General features: G+C 37.2%; 1 protein-coding gene across 4 annotated transcripts in view; it reads right to left on the bottom strand.

Annotated features, from left to right (window-relative positions):
* Window positions 1-14,038: 14,038 nt before the first annotated feature.
* Window positions 14,039-24,982, bottom strand: part of LOC126753252 (uncharacterized) — a 479,664-nt gene continuing 468,720 nt past the window's right edge. For 3 of the 4 annotated variants that reach the window (XM_050464522.1, XM_050464521.1, XM_050464520.1), the window contains exons 5-7: window positions 15,861-16,123; window positions 15,665-15,797; window positions 14,039-15,582 (exon numbers count right to left, since the gene is read on the bottom strand). In XM_050464522.1, coding sequence (XP_050320479.1) covers window positions 15,467-15,582; window positions 15,665-15,797; window positions 15,861-16,123 — 512 coding nt within the window. In that variant the 3' untranslated portion in view covers window positions 14,039-15,466. The remainder of the gene's footprint in view (window positions 15,583-15,664; window positions 15,798-15,860; window positions 16,124-24,982) is intronic. The other variant, XM_050464523.1, reaches the window with a different exon arrangement.

The following is a 24,982-nucleotide window of genomic DNA, read 5'->3' as shown; positions in this document are numbered from 1 at the left end:
TTGGGAAGGTGTCGCTGCCCAGCTGGTTGATGTCCTCGTGAAAATAAAGGCTGACATCACCGCCGTCCAAGAAATGCGATGGACGGGACTAGGACAGAGACGAGTAGGTCCTTATGGCATTTACTACAGTGCCATATAAAGGAGCACAAGTTTGGTGTGGAATTCGTGGTGGGAAAGAGACTCCGTCGCCGAGTACTACCATTCACTACGGTGAATGAACGTCTAGCCACAATCCGCATCAAAGTTCTTCAACATAGTTGGAAGAGAAGGACGATGTCAAAGAGCGCTTGGAGCGCACATATGAGAGCTGCCCTAGACACGATGTGAAAATCGTGCTTGGCGACTTTAACGCCAGGATGGACAAAGAAGGTATCTTTGACACTGCGGTCGGAAAATTCAGCCTCCACTAGGAAACATCCCCAAATGGGTTGAGGCTGATGGACTTCGCCGGGTCCTGAAATATGGTTATCTGTAGTACTAGATTCCAGCATAAAAAAAATTATCAAGCTACCTGGCTGTCTCCGGCTCGTAAAGCCATCAACCAGATCGATCATGTTGTGATAGACGGAAGACACGTCTCCAGTGTTCTATACGTGCGTACGTTCCGAAGTCCTAACATCGACTCGGACCACTATCTTGTTGCAGCCAAGATTCGCACCCGCCTCTGTGCAGCAAAGAACGCAACAACAAACACAAGGAAGGTTCGACGTCGAGAAGCTGCAATCACAACAGGCAGCCGAACGATTTACTACTCGGCTTGCACTCCTGCTCTCTGAGAGCACTCGTCGACAACTCGGTATATAGGAACTGTGGGACGGCATTTCAAACTCGGTACGTACAGCTGCAACCGAAACCATAGGTTTTCGGAAAGTGCAAAAGAACAGCTGGTACGACGAGGAGTGCCGTGTCGCAGCGGAGAAAAAACAGGCTGCCTACCTCGCAACGTTACGATCGACCACTACACGTGCGGGATGGGATAGATACCGAGAGTTGAAGAGGGAAGCGAGACGCATTTGTAGACAGAAGAAGATAGAGGCCGAAATGCGTGAGTATGAAGAGCTCGATAAGTTGACCGACAAGGGTAATGCTCGAAAATTTTACGAAAAGATGCGGCGGCTTACAGAAGGTTCCAAGACCGGAGCATACTCTTTGTAGAACCCGCAAAGGTGATCTAGTCAGGAGGGAACACTTCTCCAGCCTGCTGAATGGCAGTGAAAGTACAACGCCAGGAGAAGGAGAACCCGATTCCCCAATCGATGACGATGGAGCAGACGTTTCATTGCCCGACCACGAAGAAGCTCGAATAGTAACTACACGTCTGCACAACAACAAAGGGGCAGGGGCCGATGGATTGCCGGCCAAGCTATTCAAACACGGTGGCGAAGAACTGATAATGAGCATGCATCAGCTTCTTTCTAAAATATGGTCGAATGAAAGCATGCCAAACGATTGGAATTTAAGTGTGCTATACCCAATCCACAAAAAGGGAGACCCCTCAATCTGCGCCAACTGCCTTGGGATAAAAAGATTAAAGCCCACCGTCAACAAACTGATCGGACCTTATCAGTGTGGCTTTAGACCTGGCAAATCAACAACCGATCAGGTATTCACCATACGCCAAATCTTGGAAAAGACCCGTGAAAGAAGAATCGACACAAACCACCTCTTCGTCGATTTCAAAGCAGCTTTCGACAGCACGAAAAGGAGCTGCCTTTATGCCGCGATGTCTGAATTTGGTGTCCCCCCGCAAAACTAATACGGCTGTGTAAACTGACGCTGAGCAACACGAAAAGCTCCGTTAGGATCGGGACCTCTCCGCTCGATACCAAACGATACCAAACGAGGTTTCAGACAAGGCGAATCCCTATCGTGCGACTTCTTCAATCTGCTGCTGGAGAAATAGTTCGAGCTGCAGAACTTAGTCGAGCAGGTAAAATCTTTTATAAGAGTGTACAGCTGCTGTCGTATGCCGATGATATTGATATCATCGGCCTCAACACCCGCGCCGTTAGTTCTGCTTTCTCCAGGCTGGACAAGGAAGCACACAAAATGGGTCTGGCAGTGAACGAGGGCAAGACGAGACGAAATATCTCCTTTCATCAAAGAAACAATCGTCGTCACTGTTGACAATCATAACATTGATAGATAATTTCGTCTATCTGAACCCAGGTAAACACCACCAACAATGTCAGCCTAGAAATCCAACGCAGGGTAACTCTTGCCAACAGGTGTTACTTCAGACTGAGTAGGCAATTGAGAAGCAAAGTCCTCTCTCGACGAACAAAAGCCAAACTCTATAAGTCACTCATAATTCCTGTCCTGCTATATGGTGCAGAGGCCTGGCCGATGACAACAACTGATGAATCGACGTTGCGAGTTTTCAAGAGAAAAGTTCTGCGAAAGTTTTATGGTCCTTTGGGCGTAGGCCACGGCGAATATCGCATTCGATGGAACGATGAGTTGTATGAGATATACGACGACATTGACATGGTTCAGCGAAATAAAAGATAGCGGCTCGCTGGCTAGTTCATGTTGCCCGGATGGATGAAAACACTCCAGCTCTGAAAGTTTTCGACGCAGTACCCGCCGGGGGAAGCAGAGGAAGAGGGAGACCTCCACTCCCTGGAAGGACCAAGTGGAGAAGAACCTGGTTTCGACTGGAATATCCAATTGGCGCCACGTAGCGAAAAGAAGAAACGGCTGGCGCGCTGTTGTTAACTCGGCTATAATCACGTAAGCGGTGTCTACACTAATAAAGACCAATCCTAATGCTATAAATATCGGTCAGTGTATGAGTTATATATACATACATATGTATATAAGTATATAATTGCTTGTAATGCGAACCTCTGGTTGTCGTTGTGCACCTTAAGGTATTTCCGTGGCGGTACTCCAGTTGAAGAAATATAATATATGTAGAAATTAGTAGGCAAGGTCTAAGTGGCAAGCGCAAAAGCGGTTTTATAGGTTGACCGATATAAAGTAAATCGGAAGTTCAAATATTTTTATTTTAAGCATATGGGGACTATTGACCCGATTTTACCAGGTTTGGACTCAAAGGCACACTATTACCAAGAGAGGATTATCCTGAAATGACAAAATAGCACTCAGAGTTTTAGAGAATAAAAAATAAAATAAGCTATAGATACTGAGTTCCACATGTTCAGTGTTTGGGGACTTGAAAACCTATTTCCCGAATCTGACTATTTTTGGAGATTATATATGTACGTCGTATGCTACAAAAGAAGTATTTGCTCAAGTTTAATTCTCACCATTCAATTGGAGGTTGATTTATATTCGGTAAAGTTAAAAGAACAGATTGAATTTATAATTTTTTATATGCAAGCAAGGCGTGGTTGTATTCCGACTTCTCTTTGTAACATATGAGTCTTAGAATAATGTCGCACACCAAACTTAGTTGAAATCGCTTAAGTAATTTCTGAGGTTAAGGATTCCAAGCGGTATAACACCATTGTCCAATTTTTACGGCTGATCCTATTAATGTCTTCCTTAAAATTTGGGTTGTGAAATGTAATGCTTGTGGTTCATTTATAGTCGAAGGTCTTTTCGTATTTCGTCAATAGATGTTGTTGCAGTCGTATATCTCCAATGGTACCAATCACATTGTGTCACACTATATATTTTTGGAAAGGAGGGATTTTAAGCTTGATTTAACAAAACAAAAATTAAATTGAAGGAAGTTGAAAAACAATTACTGCTGTTCAAAATGATAAGAATATCGCTATATTTTGAAATTTCTGTATGTATAAAAAAGGGAAAAATGCAACGCAAGTTACCAATAAAATTTGTGAAGTTTACTTAGACGATGCTGTATTAGTTCGTGCAGCACAACAATAGTTCGCTCACTTCCCTTCTGGAAATTTCGAAATTTTGACTTACACGGATGAAAAGTTTTACACAGATGTCTCTAGCGGAAAAATGGCAAAAAGTGGTCGATCAAAATGGCACATATTTGTTTCTTTAAAAAAATAAGTTGTAGTTTGATTAGAAATACGAAAAGACTTTTTCGGCTACCCAATATATCCGTTATATGGTGCGGCGATCCGCCCCTGGGTAGATATCAGTAATGCATTTTAAGTAATTTTAACTTTAAGCTGACGGAAACTACGATATTTATCGTTGTAAAGAAAGTTTTGAATATTAAAAACCACAAAATATTGAAGACAACCAAAACGTTTCAAAAATTGTGGCAACTCTTTATATTGGAAGCACTTCCCACGCTTCCTTAATTTCCTTTTTTACTGTTTACAAATTATGGGTCGCCTTATCTATTTTCGGAAGCTCTAGAAATGTTTCACATATGTATCAACACTCAAAAAGATTTATACAAAATAACTGATCAAAATAGTTAAATAATTATAATTTTTATTACCCATTTTCCGTGTTCTTGCTTGGTAGTAGTTGAAATTTTTATACTTCCCATTACCACAAATTGTAGATATTCGACAACACTTCAGCCGACATTTTTTTGACGGATTGAATTGGTATTGAGAATACCGAATTTCAAAACTTCAACCAAAATTCGATTCGGTTGAAAACTGTAATAGGGGCCATAATTATTAAAAACGTATTATAATCTGTAGTACTATGAAAAAATTAATTATTTAAATATTTTCTTGCCATAATTTGGAAAATTACACTCAACCTTTGTATTGTCAAGGGTTTGGCCATTTTATTTACACCTGATAACGTTGCCAAGCCTGTCATCTTTTTTGACATATTGTAGAGCTTTACACTAGGCACGGGCACAGTAAGTGTTAAGTGCCTTGGAGACGATCAAATAATTGCGTCAAACAGTGCATATGTATTAGTGATGTTTAATCGTGTTTTGCCCGCAAACGTTCAAATTAACACGTCAAACATCAGCTTAGTTTTGCGGTCGTGGCGAACGGTCATCATGTCAGCGTCGGATGATTATCTGTTATTGGCATGTGTTTTTGTTATTTTATTTATTTATTTTATTATATTTTATTTTATTTATTTATTGAATTTTATTATATTTTATTTGATTTTACTTTATTTATTTGATTTTATTTTATTTATTTATTTAATTTTATTATATTTTGTTTGATTTTACTTTATTTATTTTAAAATTTCAAACTTATTTCAATTCACTTCATTTTTCTTTGTCAATTCAATTCCAATTCGCTTCATTTCATGTCCTCTCAGCTTGAAATCTTCATTGCAAATGAGCTCATGCTTGTCAAACATGAGTGGAGACGTTCAAATTATCGTCCGTCAAATAGAAATATCAAAAATTTTTGATTTACAACAAACAGAGCCGACAACAGGTCCGTGTAGCGTACGTGTAGCCGACGAGAGCCGACGACACCAACACACTTAAAGTGTTTGACGAAATTATTTGATCGTCTCCAGGGCACTTTAGCCACTCCCGTATTGCCGTAATAACATTTGGAAGGATTTGTGTTAATTTTTCGTAAATTTATTATAAACCGTGCAGCGGTACTGTGGTGAGCATTTTTTCTGCCAATAATTTATACTGCGTTCAGTACAAGTGGTCAAAATGGAGGTTCTGCAGACAGATACCCCGATTTCAACTCACATCTTCATCAAAATCATGTATATATACAGATATAACCCTATATCATTTATACATACAAAACCTTATATCGCTATATACAGATATCGGTTGATATGTCAGATATTATATAAAATGTCAACCTAATATATAAGATAACGGAAATACCATAAATGCATAATGCGTTAAAATACATATACATACATACATATGTTATCCAAATACAATTATGTTTAAACAGCTGGAGTATGATGAAGGTTATTAAATAAGTTAGTTTCGTAGGGCATAAAAAAGGGGTGGATAGTGTCACTGTTTGCATGCAGGACTAAAGTGACGTATATCGGAGTTTGTTCTGCCTAAGTAAAAGTTAGCTTAGTCCTTTTTTTTAAAACGAACTAACTATGGTTGCGCCAAAAAACTAGAGCTTTTGTTTTCTATGTATATACATATATACCTACCATACATCACTGAGTGGAAATCAATGATGGTCACGATAGCTCCAATATGAATGACGTTTAGTGTTTATCTGCAGGTCGCGTTTGGTCTGTTAAATGTAAAATCGTACATAATGGAATCTCAAAGATGTTAGTTTCGAAATCATCTCTGTAGAATCTTAAAGCACCGCCTGTAAATATCAGAATTGCGGTGTATAGGTGTTTTGATGGATTTCCAACTTTGTTGTGTCTAGATATCATAATATTATGACCAATTGCGCATATAATATATGTATATGTATATAATTATATAGTGTGGTAGTGTATGTTTATCCTTTCTACTTCAGACTAAGTATTCTTATAAAATAAATAATATAAAGTATACTTTCTGATAATCTTGAAATAAAAGTAAGTAAGAAAGTCTAATCTCGGGTGTAACCGAATATTTGTAAATTGCATGAATCAAAGACCAGGAACTTCTTTCAGATGATGCAGACGCCAGAGACACTATTTGCGCAAAGTTTTTTCCCCATGCATTTATTGGTGCTTGATTATTATTAAGCTAAATCGTTTTATATTACAAAAGATATTTTGACACATACAAATTTTTTGGTAATATTTATATTTTCATCAACAAAACTAAAGCACTTAATTATATTTATGTATATTTCGTTATTTGCGCCAATTCGAGATGCCAAGTGCAGTCAGGTCCTTCTTCACCTGTTCTCTCCAACGGAGTGGAGGTCTTCCTCTTCCATTGCTGATATTGCTGTTCGTCTTGATGCTGATTAGAAGATACACGAAATTATCCACGACTTCAAAGTTTTGAACTGTCAACTGTGACGTGCGAGCCAAGTCGCGAATGCGATGGCTGTTTGTTTGATGACAGGAATTACTCGTTTACAACCAGACTCATACGCTTCGCTTCTTTATCCAGTGTAGCGCGGTTATGGAAGATTGTAGCTTCTTTAGTTTAGCTTTGGCTTTAGTTCTGCAGCTCGTATTATTTTCTCCAACAATATTGCGTGGTATCGAACTGCTGGGAGAGGTCTGAGCTTTTGATGTTGCCCAACGTCAGCTTACACAGTCGTATTATCTTTACGGGAATACCAAATTCAAACAAAGCCGCAGAAGCAGTTCCTTTTTGTCCTATCGAAGGTGGCTTAAAATTTTATGAAGAGGTGGTGCGTGCCGATCTTTCTTTTACGGGTCTCTTCCTGGAATTGGCGCATGATGAAAATCTAGTCTATAATTTTTTTTTCAGGCCTTAAGTCATACCGATAAGGTTCAATAAGTTTGTTAACAGTGGACTTCAGTTTTTCATGCGTTACGCTCAATAAAATCTTATAAACGATATTAAGGAGGTATATCCCACGGTAATTAGCGCATATTGTAATGTCCTCTTTATGTGGATTGGGTTAGGTTCGGCCGGTAATCTATCGGCCTATGCTGGTCTGTTGTTCTTCAGGCGGGTAATTACTATTCAGACCTCATCATAGCCAGGCAATGGAACATCTTCCATTGTTATCGATTGGAGAATCGGATTCGCCATAGCCAAATGTTACACTTTCACTGCCGTTCAGCAGGCTGAAGAAGTTTTCCCTCCACAAATTCAATGGGCTTGAATATTTCATGCAATTGCATCCAGCGATGATGGGGGAAATAAAGATTTAAAAGGTCAACCAGAGAATCGGAATCTCAGCAATTTTACATATATTTCACACCAGCTGCCATAAATCTCTCCCAAGATCGTCTGAGAGGTAAAATTTAATGTCTCTGAAGTAATTAGTTATTGATTTATTACGCTTGTTGTAGCTTTAGTAGCTTAATATTTACATATGTACATTAAACTTATTAGAGGACGGGGCCACGCCACTACAGGTGCAAAGTTCAGTCAATATAAGTTATTCTCCTGTAAAATTTTTTATTTTTTCTCGACGAAATACTGCACCAAGAAACTTTCACAGGCTTCTCTTGAAGCCAACTTTACTTCATTAAGGGAGTTTTGCATGTCCTGATGGAAGACGATGCCCTTTCTATTGATCGGTTCTGGCCATTTTTTTCGGTTGCTGGCTAACTCATTTGGTGCCTCTGTACCTGATCAGGTACAGTAAAAATATTGAGGGTATTTGTAAAACTTTTAAAACTATTGTTGTTTGGTTCCTTTTATTTTAATACGACATACATGGTGCGCTAAAATAATAAGAATTTAGCTGAGAATATCCACAATATCTGTCTCAAAGTGGGTTAATCTCATCAGTTATTGACACTAAAATGTGAAATTAATCGTTTGACAATCCTGGAGCAGATCATATTATTTGATGCCTTTCTAATACCACCAAAAACTCAGCATAACCTTTCGAGGCGTCAATCCATTTGTTGAGCTTCACTTTTCGTCTTCTGTTACCATTCGCTTCAGAAATGGTTCGATTTCAATTCGTTTGAGCAAAGAATCGGATATGTTAATTCGATCCATTGAATTTTTATCACACAATTCATGTGTTACCCAAACATCGAGCTTCTTTTTGTAGCCAGACTTTCTTAAATGATTCAAAACTGTTTGGTGATGAATGTTAAGTGCCTTAGCGATATTATGACTGCTTTTGTGACAGTCTTAGTCAATCTTTTCATCGACTTTTTCAACTTAGATCGACCAGTGCGAGATGCATCTTTCACATCGAAATTTCCAGAACGAAAACCAGCGAATCATTGTTGTGCCACACAAACTGATACAACATCGTCTCTGTAAACTTCAGAAATTTCATTGGTGGCTTGCGTGGAATTCTCCCCTTTTGTATACAAAAATTTCAAAACATAGCGAATTTCTTCATTATTTTCACTCATTTTTGAACAGCTGTAACCTATTTTCAACTTCCCCGAATTTATTTATTTTTTTTAATAGAAGCCTTTCTAATACTATATGGTATGACACAAATACGAAAAGACTTTTTCGACTACCCAACATATGAAGCTGAACTGGCAGCAAAAGATGGGAAAATTTTCGCAAGGCTTATGTCACCAAACATTACTCGTCCCGATAGATCAAAATGCAATCAAGCTCGAAATGCAAATGTCGACATTGAACAAGAGTACGAATCATGCGAAGACTTCTTTCAGAGGTAACGGAGGAAATCAAACCAAAAGAAGAAGTTGAAACCTTTAACAAATGAGTACAGTGGGCTACTCATGAAAGCATCGATAAAAGGGTACTATGACCGCTAAGAGAGAAAGTTGCACAACTCAAGATCAGTACTTGTAATTCCAGATATTGGATTATAGTGCGCCTTGATCGCGATTAATTTATTTTTGAACTGGTTTGCTCGTCGTTTGGCACTAATTTTCTTGTCGATTGATATGTTGAAGTTTCGTTTCCATGACGTGTCCTGTAAAGAGCAAAAAAATGTGTTCCATGCTTAACCTTTTACATACTTGTACGTCATCCAGCTCTTGTAGTTAAATCAAAAATTGTTGAATAGTTTCAAATACTGATTTTATTTTAATCAATTCTTCTTGTCTAATAATCAAGTATATATAAACAAATCTGAGTAAAAAACATTTACATATAGCCTTTTTAGTATTTTGTGTTAAAAACTTTCACGTTCGTGTAGGTATGTGTAAAATGATATTTGCGTGTCTGTGTTGGTATGGATGAAAAAAATGTCCTAAACTGCTAAATAAAACTTTTGTATAAATTAATTAACACACTTTTCCTTGCCTTTCACTGTATACCATGAAATGTTGACTTTTTTGATACTTGCCATCATGTGGTACATCGATTAGCTCTGTCGCTCTGTCTTATGGCATACACACATATGCATATTTATGAGTTTGAGTGTACATATCCCTAAAGCACATAGCTTACATGCATTTCCATGCACTTTTTTCTTAAATATCTATACGTATGGCATACTAAAAGTTTTAACCGTTTACGGAATTGTCATATTTACAAATTTATTTATTTTAAAACATTGACCTCTTTAAACATATGCATTTTAATCTCTTTGTATTAGCTAGACATTTCAGGACCAACCGAATTTTCTTACAATGGATGTACTATAGCATCTCGTTGACCCTTTAGGTATTGCGTACTGCATATAAACTCAGCAAAACTGCATTAAAAGTTTCCTCGATCGGACGGTCTCTCTTAAAAGAAATAAAATAAAATTAAAAAGCAATACAATCAAATGAAAACATAAAACGCACGTGCGGAACTTGAATTCTTGTTTTATACCGGAGCCAAATTTCTTACATAGAAACAGTAAAAAGACAATGATGAGATTGGAAAGGATTCTCAGGGAAATATGAATTATTTTTGATTCAAACCGGAAAAAGTAATATGTATCATCTCTTTTCTAACACAAATGTGTTATATAAAAAAGGAAAGCTGTTCAAAGTAGTTCTAGTGGTCAGTAAAAACTTTCGTACACATTCCGAAATAGTATCTGAACTTATATAATGTCGATACAGTTACCCGTCATGAATTAAGTCAATCCATAGACTCGGTGTGGATTAGCGCTTTATCAACTCTATTGGTGAACATCAGAAAAGTTGTTTGGAAAAGTGCTCCCAGTTCTTTTTCCAGAAGTCAATTACGAAAAGGACTTTTACATAGTGTGGCCGTAAATAAATAATAATTACTGGCTTAGGAGCTTTCAAAATCTTTGACTGCCGCTAAATTATTGCCAACTAGTTGTAAATTCTTGTTTTTAATTGTTTTAGGTCAAAAGTCGTCCAGAATGAAGATTGTTTTCAACGATCTCTCGTCCATCTTTGAAGGCTTTGTAACACTCGTAGGTTTGTGTTTTTGATAAAACTGAATCACCGTAAGCCGTTCCCAACTTTCGCAATGATTAGCAAAACACACTTTTTTGAAATAACATTTAGCCGGGGAATTTAATTACAATGTCCGGGTGCTTTTTGTCACAATGTACGCGAACTATTCTTTCATTACGTCCTTCAAGAAGCTACTCATGTGTCGGAATCGTCGATATCGAACCACTAAAGCATATAGCTGCCATACAAACTTTACGATCAAGTCAAGTTCTTATATAGAATTTAAAATTACTTTAAACCCGATATTCGTCAGTTTGACTAGTAAGTTGATCTCTGGTTCAGATGCACTCGTATCCAGTCTACCTTACTTGCCCCATTGCATGTTGCGCATAGCGTTTTCAGCAGTTCGTGCAGCTTAAGCCACGCTTTGTATGCAAATTAGCTGCAAATAAGTGCACAACAAGCCGCTTTCTCATACCGACGTAAGACCCACGTATTTCGCTGGCGATTTATGCTAATTTTTTCGATAGCAACAACAAAAAGGTACAACGGATGCCACGAACAGAGCGAAATTTTCGCAGTTGCATGCAATATGTGAATTACTCGTGTATATGGATATATGCGAGGAAATATGACACAATTGTTCTTGAGTATTTCGCAGTGAAAAATGTCTTTGCCACTCATAAATTGTCCACGTGTAATTCACGTGACTCATGTAATTGTTTGCATGTATGAGTAATATTTAAAAGTTAATATTTATACATAATAACTGTAATTCGGTTGTGAGTCATTGGTGTTTGTGGGCAAATTTGCTTTCAATTTCATTTGAACTCGAGCGAAAAAGGTTGCGTGACCCAAAAGTACGAACATTTTGTGGGACACCTTTGAATCACATTCATTCGAATCCACGTGTTCATATACTTATGTATATTTTATACGTACATACATATGTAAGTATACATATATCTGTAGTATGTACAAATTTGTTTGTTATAATTGTTGCAGTTTTTTGCAAGACTCCATTTGAAATTAATTCGTCTAGTTTGCTTATCTTTGTAACAAGCTAATCACCGCCAGCACGCTTAGCCAATTATTTAAGTAACTGGAAAATATTAGCAGAACCGCCCGTTAGCAAAGTTCAGCGACCTAGCTGGAAATAATTTTTGCACAATTGTAAGTTGTTAAGTTTTGTCAAATTAAGGGGAATAAAATCTCATTTATTCGTCTGTTGACACGATGTATTTTAGCCCCCCTACATTTCATTATTTTTATTCATGCGGCATGTAGCCATTAGCCGTAGCTTTTAAAAAATAATGTACATGCAAAAGCTAGAACAAAGTTAACTACGCGGATACGTCATTAAACAAGTTTTTTCGATATTTTTAAAACTTCCCAGTTTTCTTTTATAAATTTTAGGTCACGTTTCCTATTGTGAATGCGCAGTTTATATAGATATTCTAATTATTAGACAGCTAGTGCAGTCAAAATTGTGATTGCAAATACAACTCAGGAGAATATGAACTTGAGTGAATAAATATATTGTAAAAGAGCACAGTCTAGTCTCCCAATTAGGTGCAATTATATATGCTTAATAATACTGCCAAGGGGTTATAATTCCTACTCCCATAAAACATATCATTTATGGTGTGTATCTTTTGCAAAATATATATTAAATAATGGTTTAATTAACTTAGTAAATCTAAATAGTCAAAACATTAGAAATATATTCAGAAATACGAAGGGAAACTTGGCTCTTTTAAATCTTTACTATATTCTTTTAATATACTTGTATATCTTTAAATATACTCTAATATTAAGTTTGCCATGAAGTTCGTAAAACCTACAAGAAAATGTCGGAGACCTTATAAAATCGATACGTTTATAAATTATCAGCATGCTGAGCTGAGTCACTTATCCAAGTTATTCTGAGAAATCGATCTAAAATTTTGCACACGATCTTTTCACACCAAGTCACTTTTCGAAAATCAAGTTTAATCATGGAAACCTTTCTTCATTCAAAGAGTCTCAAAAATACGTCTGGCTTATTTTCTAAAGCAACGCTTACTTATCAGAAGAAAATTTCTAAGTACTACTACGGACTAATATAGTATAAACAAAAAAGGGGACTAATTCGGTAACCAGTCAACGAGGAAATCTAAAAATAGTACACAGTTGTAAAAAAATGCAGCAGGCGAATAAATATTGCGAATCTGCCTGGTTTTCTTCTAAAACAAACTCAGAAAAATAAAATTCAGAATTTTGGTCGCTGTGACTTCCGAATTCGGTATACTCCCATAGTGCCTTACGCATCACCAAATATAATTGAGATAAGATCACATGAGCAACTAATTTATAAATTCCCATTTTTATTTGCTTGACCGTATAGCGTTAATTAGTTATCCACAAAAAAAAAAAAAATGGCCAAAATGGCTTTTATAAGGAATAACCAATTAATTAAACAAAATTAGAAAAGTGTGCATTCCATGATAGTCCTGATTAAGTAAAAGAAAGCAATATGAAGTTAATTTAAAGCGACTAAATTATTTGCATCACTGGCGATAGAAATATAGAATTCACAATAGGCTCTATTAAAAACGAATCGTTCATGTTTTAGCCTCAATAACTGCCTTGATGTTTGGAAGCATGGAATTCACTATGACCTACATTGATTTCTTTAGAACGGTGCCATACCAAACCAGGTCTAAAATCTTTATCAATTGTATGTTATTTGTTGGCTTCTATTTAGCAACTTCAAACTTTATTATATGCTATAAGTGCCAAATAGAGTTTCCAGGATTATCCAAGCGTTGAATGCATAGATCGTTAAATGTATTAGACAACCAAAAATAAAACTTCGATTTGAATAGGATCATATGTATACACCAATGTTGTATAGCCCCTTCCAGAGTGATGCTGGAAGATAAGGCGTTCCGTTTAATGATAATGCTCTTCAATTATGGGTACTAAAAGATTGTTAGCCGCTGTCGCATATTTTGCGTTAATTATTCCATCAACAAGGTGAAAGAGTCCCAAAACATGGTATGAAAAGCAACCCCAAATAATTTGTCTTTGATGAAACTTAATATTATTTACTACATAATTATCCTAGAACCGCTAACTACCTGAACGGCTCACGTAAAGCAAATTTTGTGAGCTTAGCAAATTAAATTTGTTTTCCTCAGACCATCTAAACAGTTGCCAATCATTTTGATCCCAATTTTGGTACTTTTAGGCTCAGAACGCCATAGCGGCTTTTTAACAGATCGTCTTCCATACAAACCCAAATTTCTAAGCCGTCGGCGTGTGGTTTCGCCACTTAGATCCACTTGGTTTAGAAAGTGCATTTTTAATGCGGTCGCAGTAACTTTTCGTTTCTCTCAGTTGACTTTCGAGGACGACCTGATGCCTTCTTACGCTCCAAAACATCACTATTCTCTTGTTTTTTAAGAAAAAATTAGAAATATTTTAGCTGCTATTTACCAAGTAGACTACATTTCTTTATCTAATATCAGAATCGAATTTTGTGGTCACCCGTTAATTTTTTCTGATTATTTGGCATTTCTTACAACTTTTCAAATACACAATCCACCACGACTATAACTGAACAGGGTTCAACCCAATTTCATAAAAAGTAATTCACTTCTCAGTGCCTATTAGATCTAGAGAACGCCATTTAGATCGTTCCATATTCTTCCCCAACACTCTGATGGTGATCAGCGCCCTCTTATTAGGATTTCATAATTTTTGAGACTTTCATGAAACGAACTGCTCGTTTAGTAACAACCAAATTTTCATCAAGTATAAATAATGAAATAATTGAAACACAAATTTGGTTAATACAAATTTACAATTGACCTCTATGAAAACCATGTACATATTCTATTAGAGCGTGATTTTGATAACCTATAACTGATTTGATTGAGAGTGTATTATACTTCTATAAACTTAAGCACTTGCCATAAGTACATATAGTACTAAGTTAATAAAAACCGGAAATGTAATTTTTTTTATAATTTCGCAACAAGGTTGTTTCCAGTTTCTTTTGCAGTTTAGCTGAACTTACACACACATACATAAATATATATACGTATATTATACATATTTATAGTATACTCTTTTCCCGTACACATTTGAATTATTTTGCTCTTAAGTAATCTACTGAGGTTTAGAACTATCAATTGGACTTAAAATGTAGAATTCTGATTCTTTGTTGGTTTTTATTTGATTTCAAATTGTTCATGTCTCTCAATACTGTGTGTTTCTGTTAGTAAAGGTCTGTGCTTTTACCTTACATTAGTTGATATATTGTACTTACATATAAGTTTCCAAGTTTTTTATGAGAAAAAATGTATACACTCTCTTTTGTATACAAATATCGTAAATCTATCTTTAACAAATGTTTTCATTATTTTTGAAAAATTATTTAAATAATTTTCTATTCATAAACTAATTACTAAATTAATTATATATAAATTTTCTTTAAGTTTAAGTTTCTGTTTATTTACAAATAAGATTTTCATTTCTTGTTCAGTTTATGCATAATTCTAAGTCTAACAACTAAATGCAGGATTTTTAATTTGGCATAGGATATGTGTCCTTTTTAATTTATTTTTACCGTTGTTATTAAAGACAACGTTGTTATATCTTTCCAGGTGTTACTGTCACCTACACAGTGTAGTAAGAAATTAATTTAAATTAGTTATCTTAGAGATATGCTGTAGCTTGAAGTACAAAATGCCGTTAATAAGCTCAGTAGTGTTGCTAGATGTAATTGTTGCAATGTGGTGTGGGAACGTGGCTTTGCCGAGGAGGAACCTGCAACATTCAGAATGTTAGTTTGAATATCGAAAAAGTTATAGCAAAATTTATAACAGGTTTAGAGTTAATAACTAGTCACCGAAGTTACCATGTGCACGCGATTTGGCTGCAATTGTTTCGCGTGATTCTAGCGCCGGTGCACGATGCTGCCGATCACTTTGCACACTTGCCTCATTGCTTTGCCAGTACAGGGAGGAGATTTTGGCCACGCACTAAGATATAACAATAAACATTACTACTCAATGATACGTTTTGCTTTAGTTATCTATACGTACTTTCATTTTTATTTCGCCATCTTGAAAATGGATACCCTTCACACGAAATTCCAAACCCAGCCGCGCCATTTCGAGCCCCTCACGACCGACCACATATTTTTCATATTGTTTGAGATATGATCGATTTGCCGGTTCACCATTGATGAACCAGCTGAGATGACAGACTGGTTTGGATGGTCCTGAGGTGCAGTTCATGCGAATAACATCCCCTATTTGGTAGCTCAGGCGACCACCGGTGACCTTTGGACCATGGTTGGGTGTCACTGCAATTATAGCAAATTCATATAAAAGCATTAATTAGAATTCATTAGAATTATTTTTTATATTTTCACAATTTATATATTTTACTTTTCTGGGCAGTATTCTACTTCTGAGGTCATGTCATATCAAATTGGCGAGATTTCCTGCATTGAACTAATTTTAAATAAAGTGTTTGAAAACCCTACAAGGATGTAAATTAATATAAAGTAACTATAAGGCTATAAGATCTTTTATAAATGATCGTAGCAGTCTTACTGAAATACGTACTATGCATGAGTACCTGAATTTTTGGATAAAGTTATATTAAAATATGTATCGATGAAAAATAATGCGAATAATTAAGGCATTCGTATGATAATTATACTGCCCCACATCGAAAAAATTAACAAACAATATCACAGTCGACCAAAAATAATTTGCTAGCGATTGTACTCCGCGGTGGTATGCATTTGTTTTTAAAATTTAAATATTCAAAAATTTCAACAGCAGTAACAATAACAAATAAATTATTTCATAAAATCAGTTATGGATATAAAACAATAAAATTATTATAATCTTTTGAACTAAATAATGGGCTAACTTATTTTCATACACGAGTATACTAATTATGTATTTTTATACCCTGAACAGGGTATACATATTAAGTTTGTCACGAAGTTTGTAACACCCAGAAGGAATCGTCGGAGACCCTATAAAGTATATATATAAATGATCAGTATGTCCGTCTGTCTGTCTGTATATATACGAACTAATCCCTCAGTTTTTAAGATATCGTTTTGAAATTTTGCAAACGTCATTTTCTCTTCAAGAAGCTGCTCATTTGTCTGAACGGCCGATATCGGACCACTATAACATATAGCTACCATACAAACTGAACGATCGGATTCAAGTTCTTGTATCCACAACTTTCACATTTGACAAGATATATTCACGAAATTTGGTATATATTATTTTTTAAGGCAACAATGTAATTTCTAAGAAATTGTTCAGATCGGTTAACTATAGCATATAGCTGCAATACGTACTGAACACATAGTTACTAACAGAAATGCACCTGTGAAGGGTATTTAGCTTCGATGCAACCGAAGTTAACGTTTTTTCTTGTTTGTTTTGATAATACGTATGTATATGATGAATATTACAAAAAATAAAATAGACTGCACTAAAGCTTTTTAATTTAAATTTCGCGAGAAAACCCATTTGTCGAGCTATTTTTTTTCTAAGTTGGTATTACTGTCAGTGAAAGCTGTGCCAAATGTCATATCAAAATAATCATTGGTGTTTAGTGTATGCTTTTCTTCTGAAGTACATAAAGTGCATTCGGCGATTTTTATGATGAGTGAAATTATTTAACAAAGAAGTTCCAGAAAATTTTGTGTGCAGAAACAAATTTCTTGGTTTTGATTAGTACAAATTATTCAGAGAGGAGCATTCGAGAATGCACATACAGGACGTCCTTCAATATTCACTGATGATCAACACGTCAATAAAATAATTGAATTGGTGATTGAGAACACTGATAGACACATAATTTGTGCATTGAAAATTCTTAGATGTTTCTAATGCAGTTTGATACCCTGAAGGCAAATCTGAAAACAGAATTTTTCTATCACCCACAGATATTCTGTAACCTGCGGCTTTAGATTTTACAATACATAAAATTTCATAAATTGCATCGTCTCATATTTTCATACGATTAGGAATTTATCCGGTTTAGACCGATTCTGCGTTACTAGTGAACCTCTAGTTGATCCCAAAACCTTTGCATCTTAAATTGGGTTTAATGAAGAATTTAGTTAAGGCAATGAACAGAAATGGAAGAGGGTTCTTGTATCTGAAACAAAAATTTCTAAGAGTCAGTGAAGCAAAAATTAAGGAGGGCATATTTGTGGGTCCGCAAATAAGAGAACTAATGAAAGATAAAAACAATTGAGGAAATGCTCAATGAAACTGGAATTCCTTTAAAATCGTTGTTAAAAATTTTCTTGGAAACTATAAGCTGACAAATACAAAGATCTTGTGACTGAACTACTTACTGTCTATAAAAAAAACGGTTGCAACATGCCCCTAAAATTCACTTTCTGAACTCCCATCCGAAATTTTTGCACCGAAAATTAAGGGGCCGAAAGTGACGAACATGGGGAGCGGTTCCATCAAGACATTTCTGCTATGGAGAAACGGTCCCAAGACAAGTGGAGTGCCAGTTTTCTTGCCGATTACTGCTGGACATTGTTAAGGAATACTCCGAAAACAAAATATCGCCGAAAAACATCGACGTAACATTTTAAGGTACTCTTTGGTTACTAAAATAATATAAAAATTATATATCTATCGCTGCTTTTTTTAAATAAAAATCCTTATGGCAAAAAAACAATAGATGATAGAAGAAATCTGTAGATTTTTGGTTACCAGTAGAATCGTCGATTAAAGACCAGAAATCCTATTGGCATCGTTGGAATATCGAAAAGATCATTTGGGTTTAAGAAAAATCACAGCGTACCGTTAACATCTGTTAAATAATGCTTTCGGACTACCAGGATATTAAGAAACGTTTAATTATTGGCGATTAGTTTTCGATATATGCCTATGATCCGAAAACAGACGATCAATTAGTCGAAAGTAAGCCGAAACCGAAAAAAATCACTTTAAAAATCAAGGTTATGTTGAAAGTAGTCTCCGAGTTATGACATGGAATGCAAATGGACTATCAAAGCACCAATAAGAGCTTGAACTTATCTTAGAAAAAGGGAAAATAGATGTATGTCCTGTTATTGTTATTATTATTATTCTTCTTCTTAATTGGCGTAGACACCGCTTACGCGATTATAGCCGAGTTAACAACAGCGCGCCAGTCGTTTCTTCTTTTCGCTACGTGGCGCCAATTGGATATTCCAAGCGAAGCCAGGTCCTTCTTCACCTGGTCCTTCCAACGGAGTGGAGGTCTTCCTCTTCCTCTGCTTCCCCCGGCGGGTACTGCGTCGAATACTTTCAGAGCTGGAGTGTTTCCGTCCATTCGGACAACATGACCTAGCCAGCGTAGCCGCTGTCTTTTAATTCGCTGGACTATGTCAATGTCGTCATATATCTCGTACAGCTCATCGTTCCATCGAATGCGATAGTCGCCGTGGCCAACGCGCAAAGGACGATAAATCTTTCGCAGAACTTTTCTCTCGAAAACTCGCAACGTCGACTCATCAGTTGTTGACATCGTCCAAGCCTCTGCAGCATATAGCAGGACGGGAATTATGAGTGACTTATAGAGTTTGGTTTTTGTGTGTCGAGAGAGGACTTTGCTTTTCAATTGCCTACTCAGTCCGAAATAGCACCTGTTGGCAAGAGTTATCCTGCGTTGGATTTCTAGGCTGACGTTGTTGGTGGTGTTTACGCTGGTTCCAAGATAGACGAAATTATCTACGACTTCAAAGTTATGACTGTCAATAGTGACGTGAGAGCCAAGTCGCGAGTGAGACGACTGTTTGTTTGATGACAGGAGATATTTCGTTTTGCCCTCGTTCACTGCCAGACCCATTTGTTTTGCTTCCTTGTCCAGTCTGGAGAAAGCAGAACTAACGGCGCGGGTGTTAAGGCCGATGATATCAATATCATCGGCATACGCCAGCAGCTGTACACTCTTATAAAAGATGGTACCTTCTCTATTACGTTCTGCAGCTCGAACTATTTTCTAAAGAAGCAGGTTGAAAAAGTCACACGATAGGGAATCGCCTTGTCTGTAACCTCGTTTGGTATCGAATGGCTCCTTCCCGATTCTGACGAAGCTTTTGGTGTTGCTCAACGTCAGCTTACACAGCCGTATCAGTTTTGCGGGGATACCAAATACCATAGCACACTTAAATTCCAATCGTTGGGCATGCTTTCGTCCGACCATATTTTACAAAGAAGCTGATGCATGCTCCTTATCAGTTCTTCGCCGCCGTGTTTGAATAGCTCGGCCGGCCTCCTCGTCGTACCAGCTGTTCTTTTGCACTTTCCGAAGACCAATGGTTTCGGTTGCAGCTGTACGTAAGGAGTTTGAAATGCCGCCCCAGAGTTCCCTTATACCGAGTTGTTGACGAGTGCTCTCAGAGAGCAGGAGTGCAAGCCGAGTAGAAAATCGTTCGGCTGTCTGTTGTGATTGCAGCTTCTCGTCGTCGAACCTTCCTTGTGTTTGGTGGCGCGCGTTTTTTGTTGCACAGAGGCGGGTGCGAATCTTAGCTGCAACAAGATAGTTGTCCGAGTCGATGTTAGAACCTCGGAGCGCACGCTCACACACTGGAGACGTGTCTTCCGTCTATCACAACATGATCGATCTGGTTGGTAGTTTTTCGATCCGGAGACAGCCAGCTAGCTTGATGAATCTTTTTATGCTGGAATCTAGTACTACAGATAACCATATTTCAGGACCCGGCGAAGTCAATCAGCCTCAACCCATTTGGGGATGTTTCCTAGTGGAGGCTGAATTTACCGACCGTAGTGCCAAAGATACCTTCTTTGCCCACCCTGGCGTTAAGGTCGCCAAGCACGATTTTGACATCGTGGCGGGGGCAGCCTTCATAAGCGCGCTCCAAGCACTCATAGAAGGCATCTTTGGTCACATCGTTCTGCTCTTCCGTCGGGGCGTGGGCGCAGATCAGCGATATGTTGAAAAACCTCGCTTTGATGCGGATTGTGGCTAGACGTTCATTCACCGCAGTGAATGATAGTACTCGGCGACGGCGAATCCAACACCAAACTTGCGCTCCTTTATATGGCCACTGTAGTAAGTGTCACAAGGACCTACTCGTCTCTGTCCTTGTCCCGTCCATCGCATTTCTTGGACGGCGGTGATGTCAGCCTTTGTTTTTACGAGGACATCAACCAGCTGGGCAGCGGCACCTTCCCAATTAAGGGACCGGACATTCCAGGTGCATGCCTTTAATTCGTAGTCCTTATTTCGTTTGCCATGGTCGTCATCAAAAGGGGGGTCTCTCATCCGAGGCTGCTGTTGGTTTTTCATTGGGGTGAGCTTTTTAAGTGGCGGGTCCCAAACCCAGCGCACAACCCTATGTAGGGGATGTTTCGCCTTCTCACTTTAGCTCGCCTTCGAACGGATGTTCTTAGGCTACCCAGAGGATACTTGGTCAAAGACCGGAAGTAGTGAGCTGCTTGAGCCATGTGTAAAAGAATCGCTTCTGGCCACTCCCAAGTGAATGGCGATCAGAGAACTTTCCTCACTTGCGTGAACTTCTACACATGACTCCATCCTCCTCCTATTATTATTAAATACAGTATAAAACATTATGGGGATAGAAAAATCAGTACGCACAATATTCAAACCACAACTATTACATTAAAAGCAATGAACCAACCCTTGTCAATAACTGCAATATATTGCCCGCTAGGATAAAAAACATCATTGAAGAATATAAAGAACTTTTCAATATGCACCCACACAATTGTATTATAGGGGCGACTTTAATGCGAAGGATGCTTACTGGGGATCGCGCCTAACGACAGCTAAAGGGCGGGACTTAATTCAGGCAGCTCAAGAATAGGGGTGTGCATTTTTTTGTAGATGTAATAGGCTTCTTTATAACCAGGATGATATCTCGAAAGCTCTGATCACTCCCCATAATATTTAACGCAAAGTGAAACAGTTATTAAAAGAGATCTTAGTTTGAAGCTATACAATAAAAATACGGACTGGACTTCTTTCAAACAAATACTTCATATTAAAATAAAATATCCGAAAATCATCACAATTGAACACTTAGAATTAGAAGCTGACACATTTATGAAAGAAATTCATCAAGCAGCTTGGTATAATCCTCCGGAGATAAAGCGGAAAATTATAGGTTCAAATTACCCTAAAGAAATAAAAATTATACTAATGAAGAAAATAAAGTTACGACGAAAAAGGCAATAAAGATGCTCACCACTTTACAAACCCAACCTTAATAAGGCAACAACGGAATTAAAACGAGTAGTTGCTCATGCTAAGAATGAGTCAATTAATAAATGTTTATCTTAACTATCCACTGAAAAAAAAGATGATTACTCATTCTGGAAAAGTACAAATTATCTGAAACGTCCAACAAACCGTGATAAAGCTAATGCATTTGCAAAACATCTTGCTGAAACCTTTCATCCAAACGAGAATAGTGAAATCGCGTTCTTCAGTAGTATTCAACAGGATCATGCAACAACCCCAGCAATTAACATTTGTGAACTTAAAAGTGAAATAAAAAGCGTAAAGTTAAGAAAGCAGATGAATTCGATCTAATAACAGCTGAAGTGTTGAAGCAGTTACCATACAAATGTTTACTAAAGCTTAGTTATCTTTTCACTACAGCAATCCGTCTAACACATTTTCCAAGCCATTGAAAAGTTGCTGAAGTTGTTATGGTTCCTCAGCCAGGAAAGGATCCTCATGTAGTCTCGTCGTATAGACCACTACTTCCACAAATCTCAAAACTTTTTGGAAAGCTAATTTATCTAAGAGTAAAATCTATAATCGACGAAATGCAGTTAATCCCATCACATCAGTTCAGTTTTAGAAACAAGCTTTTAACAACAGAACACATTCATGGAATTATATCCGAAATGGAAAAATTCCTGGAGGAGGGTTGCACAAGCGTTCGACAAGGTGTGGCACGAAAGTCTCATGCAAAAACTAAAATGATGTCTTCGGATTGAGTATTGTGCTCTACTAGAATCTTACATCACCGTGACATATTTCCGTGTAAAACAAGAAAATGAGTTCTCCAAGCTAAAAGAAATTGAAGCAGGAGTTCCTCAGGGAAGTACCTTAGGTCCACTTTTATAAATTCTGCATACAAGTGACTTACCGTTAGCGCCAAACAGTATGACTGCCACTATTGCTGATGACACCGCAATACTATGCGTCGAAAAAACAAGAAAAAACGTTAACTTCGGCTGCACCGAAGCTAATATACCATTCACAGGTGCATTTCTTTTAGTAACTATGTGTTCAGTTTGTATGGAAGCTATGTGCTATAGTAATCCGATCTGAAAAATTTTTTCGGAGATTATGTTAACACCTTAAACAGTAATCCATGTCAAATTTCGTGAAGATACCACGTCAAATGCGAAAGTTTTCCATACAAGAACTTGATTCCGATCGTTCGGTTTGTATGACAGCTATATGCTATAGTGAGCCGATCTGAACAATTTCTTCCGATATTACCTTATTTCTATGAACAATAACTCATACCAAATTTCGTGAAGATATATCGTCAAATGAGGAAGTTTCCCATGCAAGCATTTGATTCCGATCCTGTAGTTTGTATGGCAGCTATATGCTATAGTTAACCGATCTGAACAATTTTTCGGAGATTACACTGTTGCCTTAGAAAATAATCTTCATTAAACTTCGTGAAGATACATTGTCAAATGCAAAAGTTTTCCATACAAGAACTTGATTCCGATCGTTCAGTTTGTATGGCGGCTATATGTTATAGTGGTCTGATTTCGGCAGTTCCGGCAAGTGAGCAGCTTCTTGAAGAGAAAATGACGTTTGCAAAATTTCAAAACGATATCCGATATCTTAAAAAGTGAGGCACTAGTTCATATATATACAGACGGACAAACAGACGGACATTGCTAAATCGACTCAGATCAACATATGTACTGATCATTTATATAATGGGTTGTCAAAAAAGTCTTGCGGTATTTTTATTGAATTTTTTTTTTTTTTTTTATTGAAATTGAAATGAATTTTAGATGACTCATTCCCAGCTCTTGACCGATGCTACGGCTGCTACTAAGCCGGTTTCTTTCGACCAATTCAGCGATTTTTTCGCAATGCTCGACGACCTTTACACCAGAACGAAAACGTTGAAACCATCGCTGTGCGGTGGAAATGGAAACTGTATCGGGTCCATAAACTGCACAAATTTTTTTGGCGGCTTGAGATGCATTTTTGCCTTTATCGTAGTAGTATTGTAAAATATGCCGTATTTTCTCTTTATTTTGCTCTATGTTTGCGACGCTATAACTCACGAACGACTTAAAAGAAACGACAATCAATCAAACACGTGTTAGCGCGTGAAATGCGCTTTCCAAAAAGGTATAGCATGACCCGATGCTACGAATAAAACTAGAACTACGCGCTTTCAGCGCCAACTAGCGAAAATACCGCAAGACTTTTTTGACAACCCATTATATACTTTATAGGGTCTCCGACGCTTCCTTCTGGGTAATACAAACTTCGTGATAAACTTAGTATATCCTGTTCAGGGTATAAAAACTACGCCAAACCTGCAACATGCAATCAACTCTGTAATAAGTTGGACTAAAAAATGGAGAACAAAACTAAACGGTGGCAAATCGGTTCATGTAAATTTTACAAACAAAAACATCACTTATCAACCTATAAATATTTTAGATGTCTGCACACCATATGCAAATACAGCCAAATATCTTGGCATCACACTCGATGCTAGATTACGTTGGATAGAGCTAATTATAATAAGAGGGATTGAACTTAATCTGAAATTGTCGAAAATGAAATGGCTAATTGATGGTCAAACCTGTCCATACACAACAAATTACTTCTTTATAAACAAATAGTCAAGCCGGAAAGGTCATATGGTGCGCAAATATGGGTATATGACAATGACTGCAGTATTAGCATACAAGGTTTTCAAAACAAGGTGCTAAGAGGTATTTTAAATGCTCCTTGATACTACAAAAATGGTGGTATTAATCGAGACCTAAGGGTAAATACAGTCACCGAAGAAATAAGAAGTCAGGCAGATGCCCTCTAAAAAAGGCTTAATGCACATATGAACGAGGAGGCAAGAAATCTTCTCTCAGATACATGTCTCTCTAGTCGATTATTTTGAAAAAAATAATTGGAAGCA

The sequence above is a fragment of the Bactrocera neohumeralis genome, chromosome 3, assembly GCF_024586455.1.
Source record: "Bactrocera neohumeralis isolate Rockhampton chromosome 3, APGP_CSIRO_Bneo_wtdbg2-racon-allhic-juicebox.fasta_v2, whole genome shotgun sequence".
Taxonomy (NCBI): domain Eukaryota; kingdom Metazoa; phylum Arthropoda; class Insecta; order Diptera; family Tephritidae; genus Bactrocera; species Bactrocera neohumeralis.
Note: the sequence above shows the minus strand (reverse complement) of the source record. Positions and strands in the feature narration are given on the sequence as shown.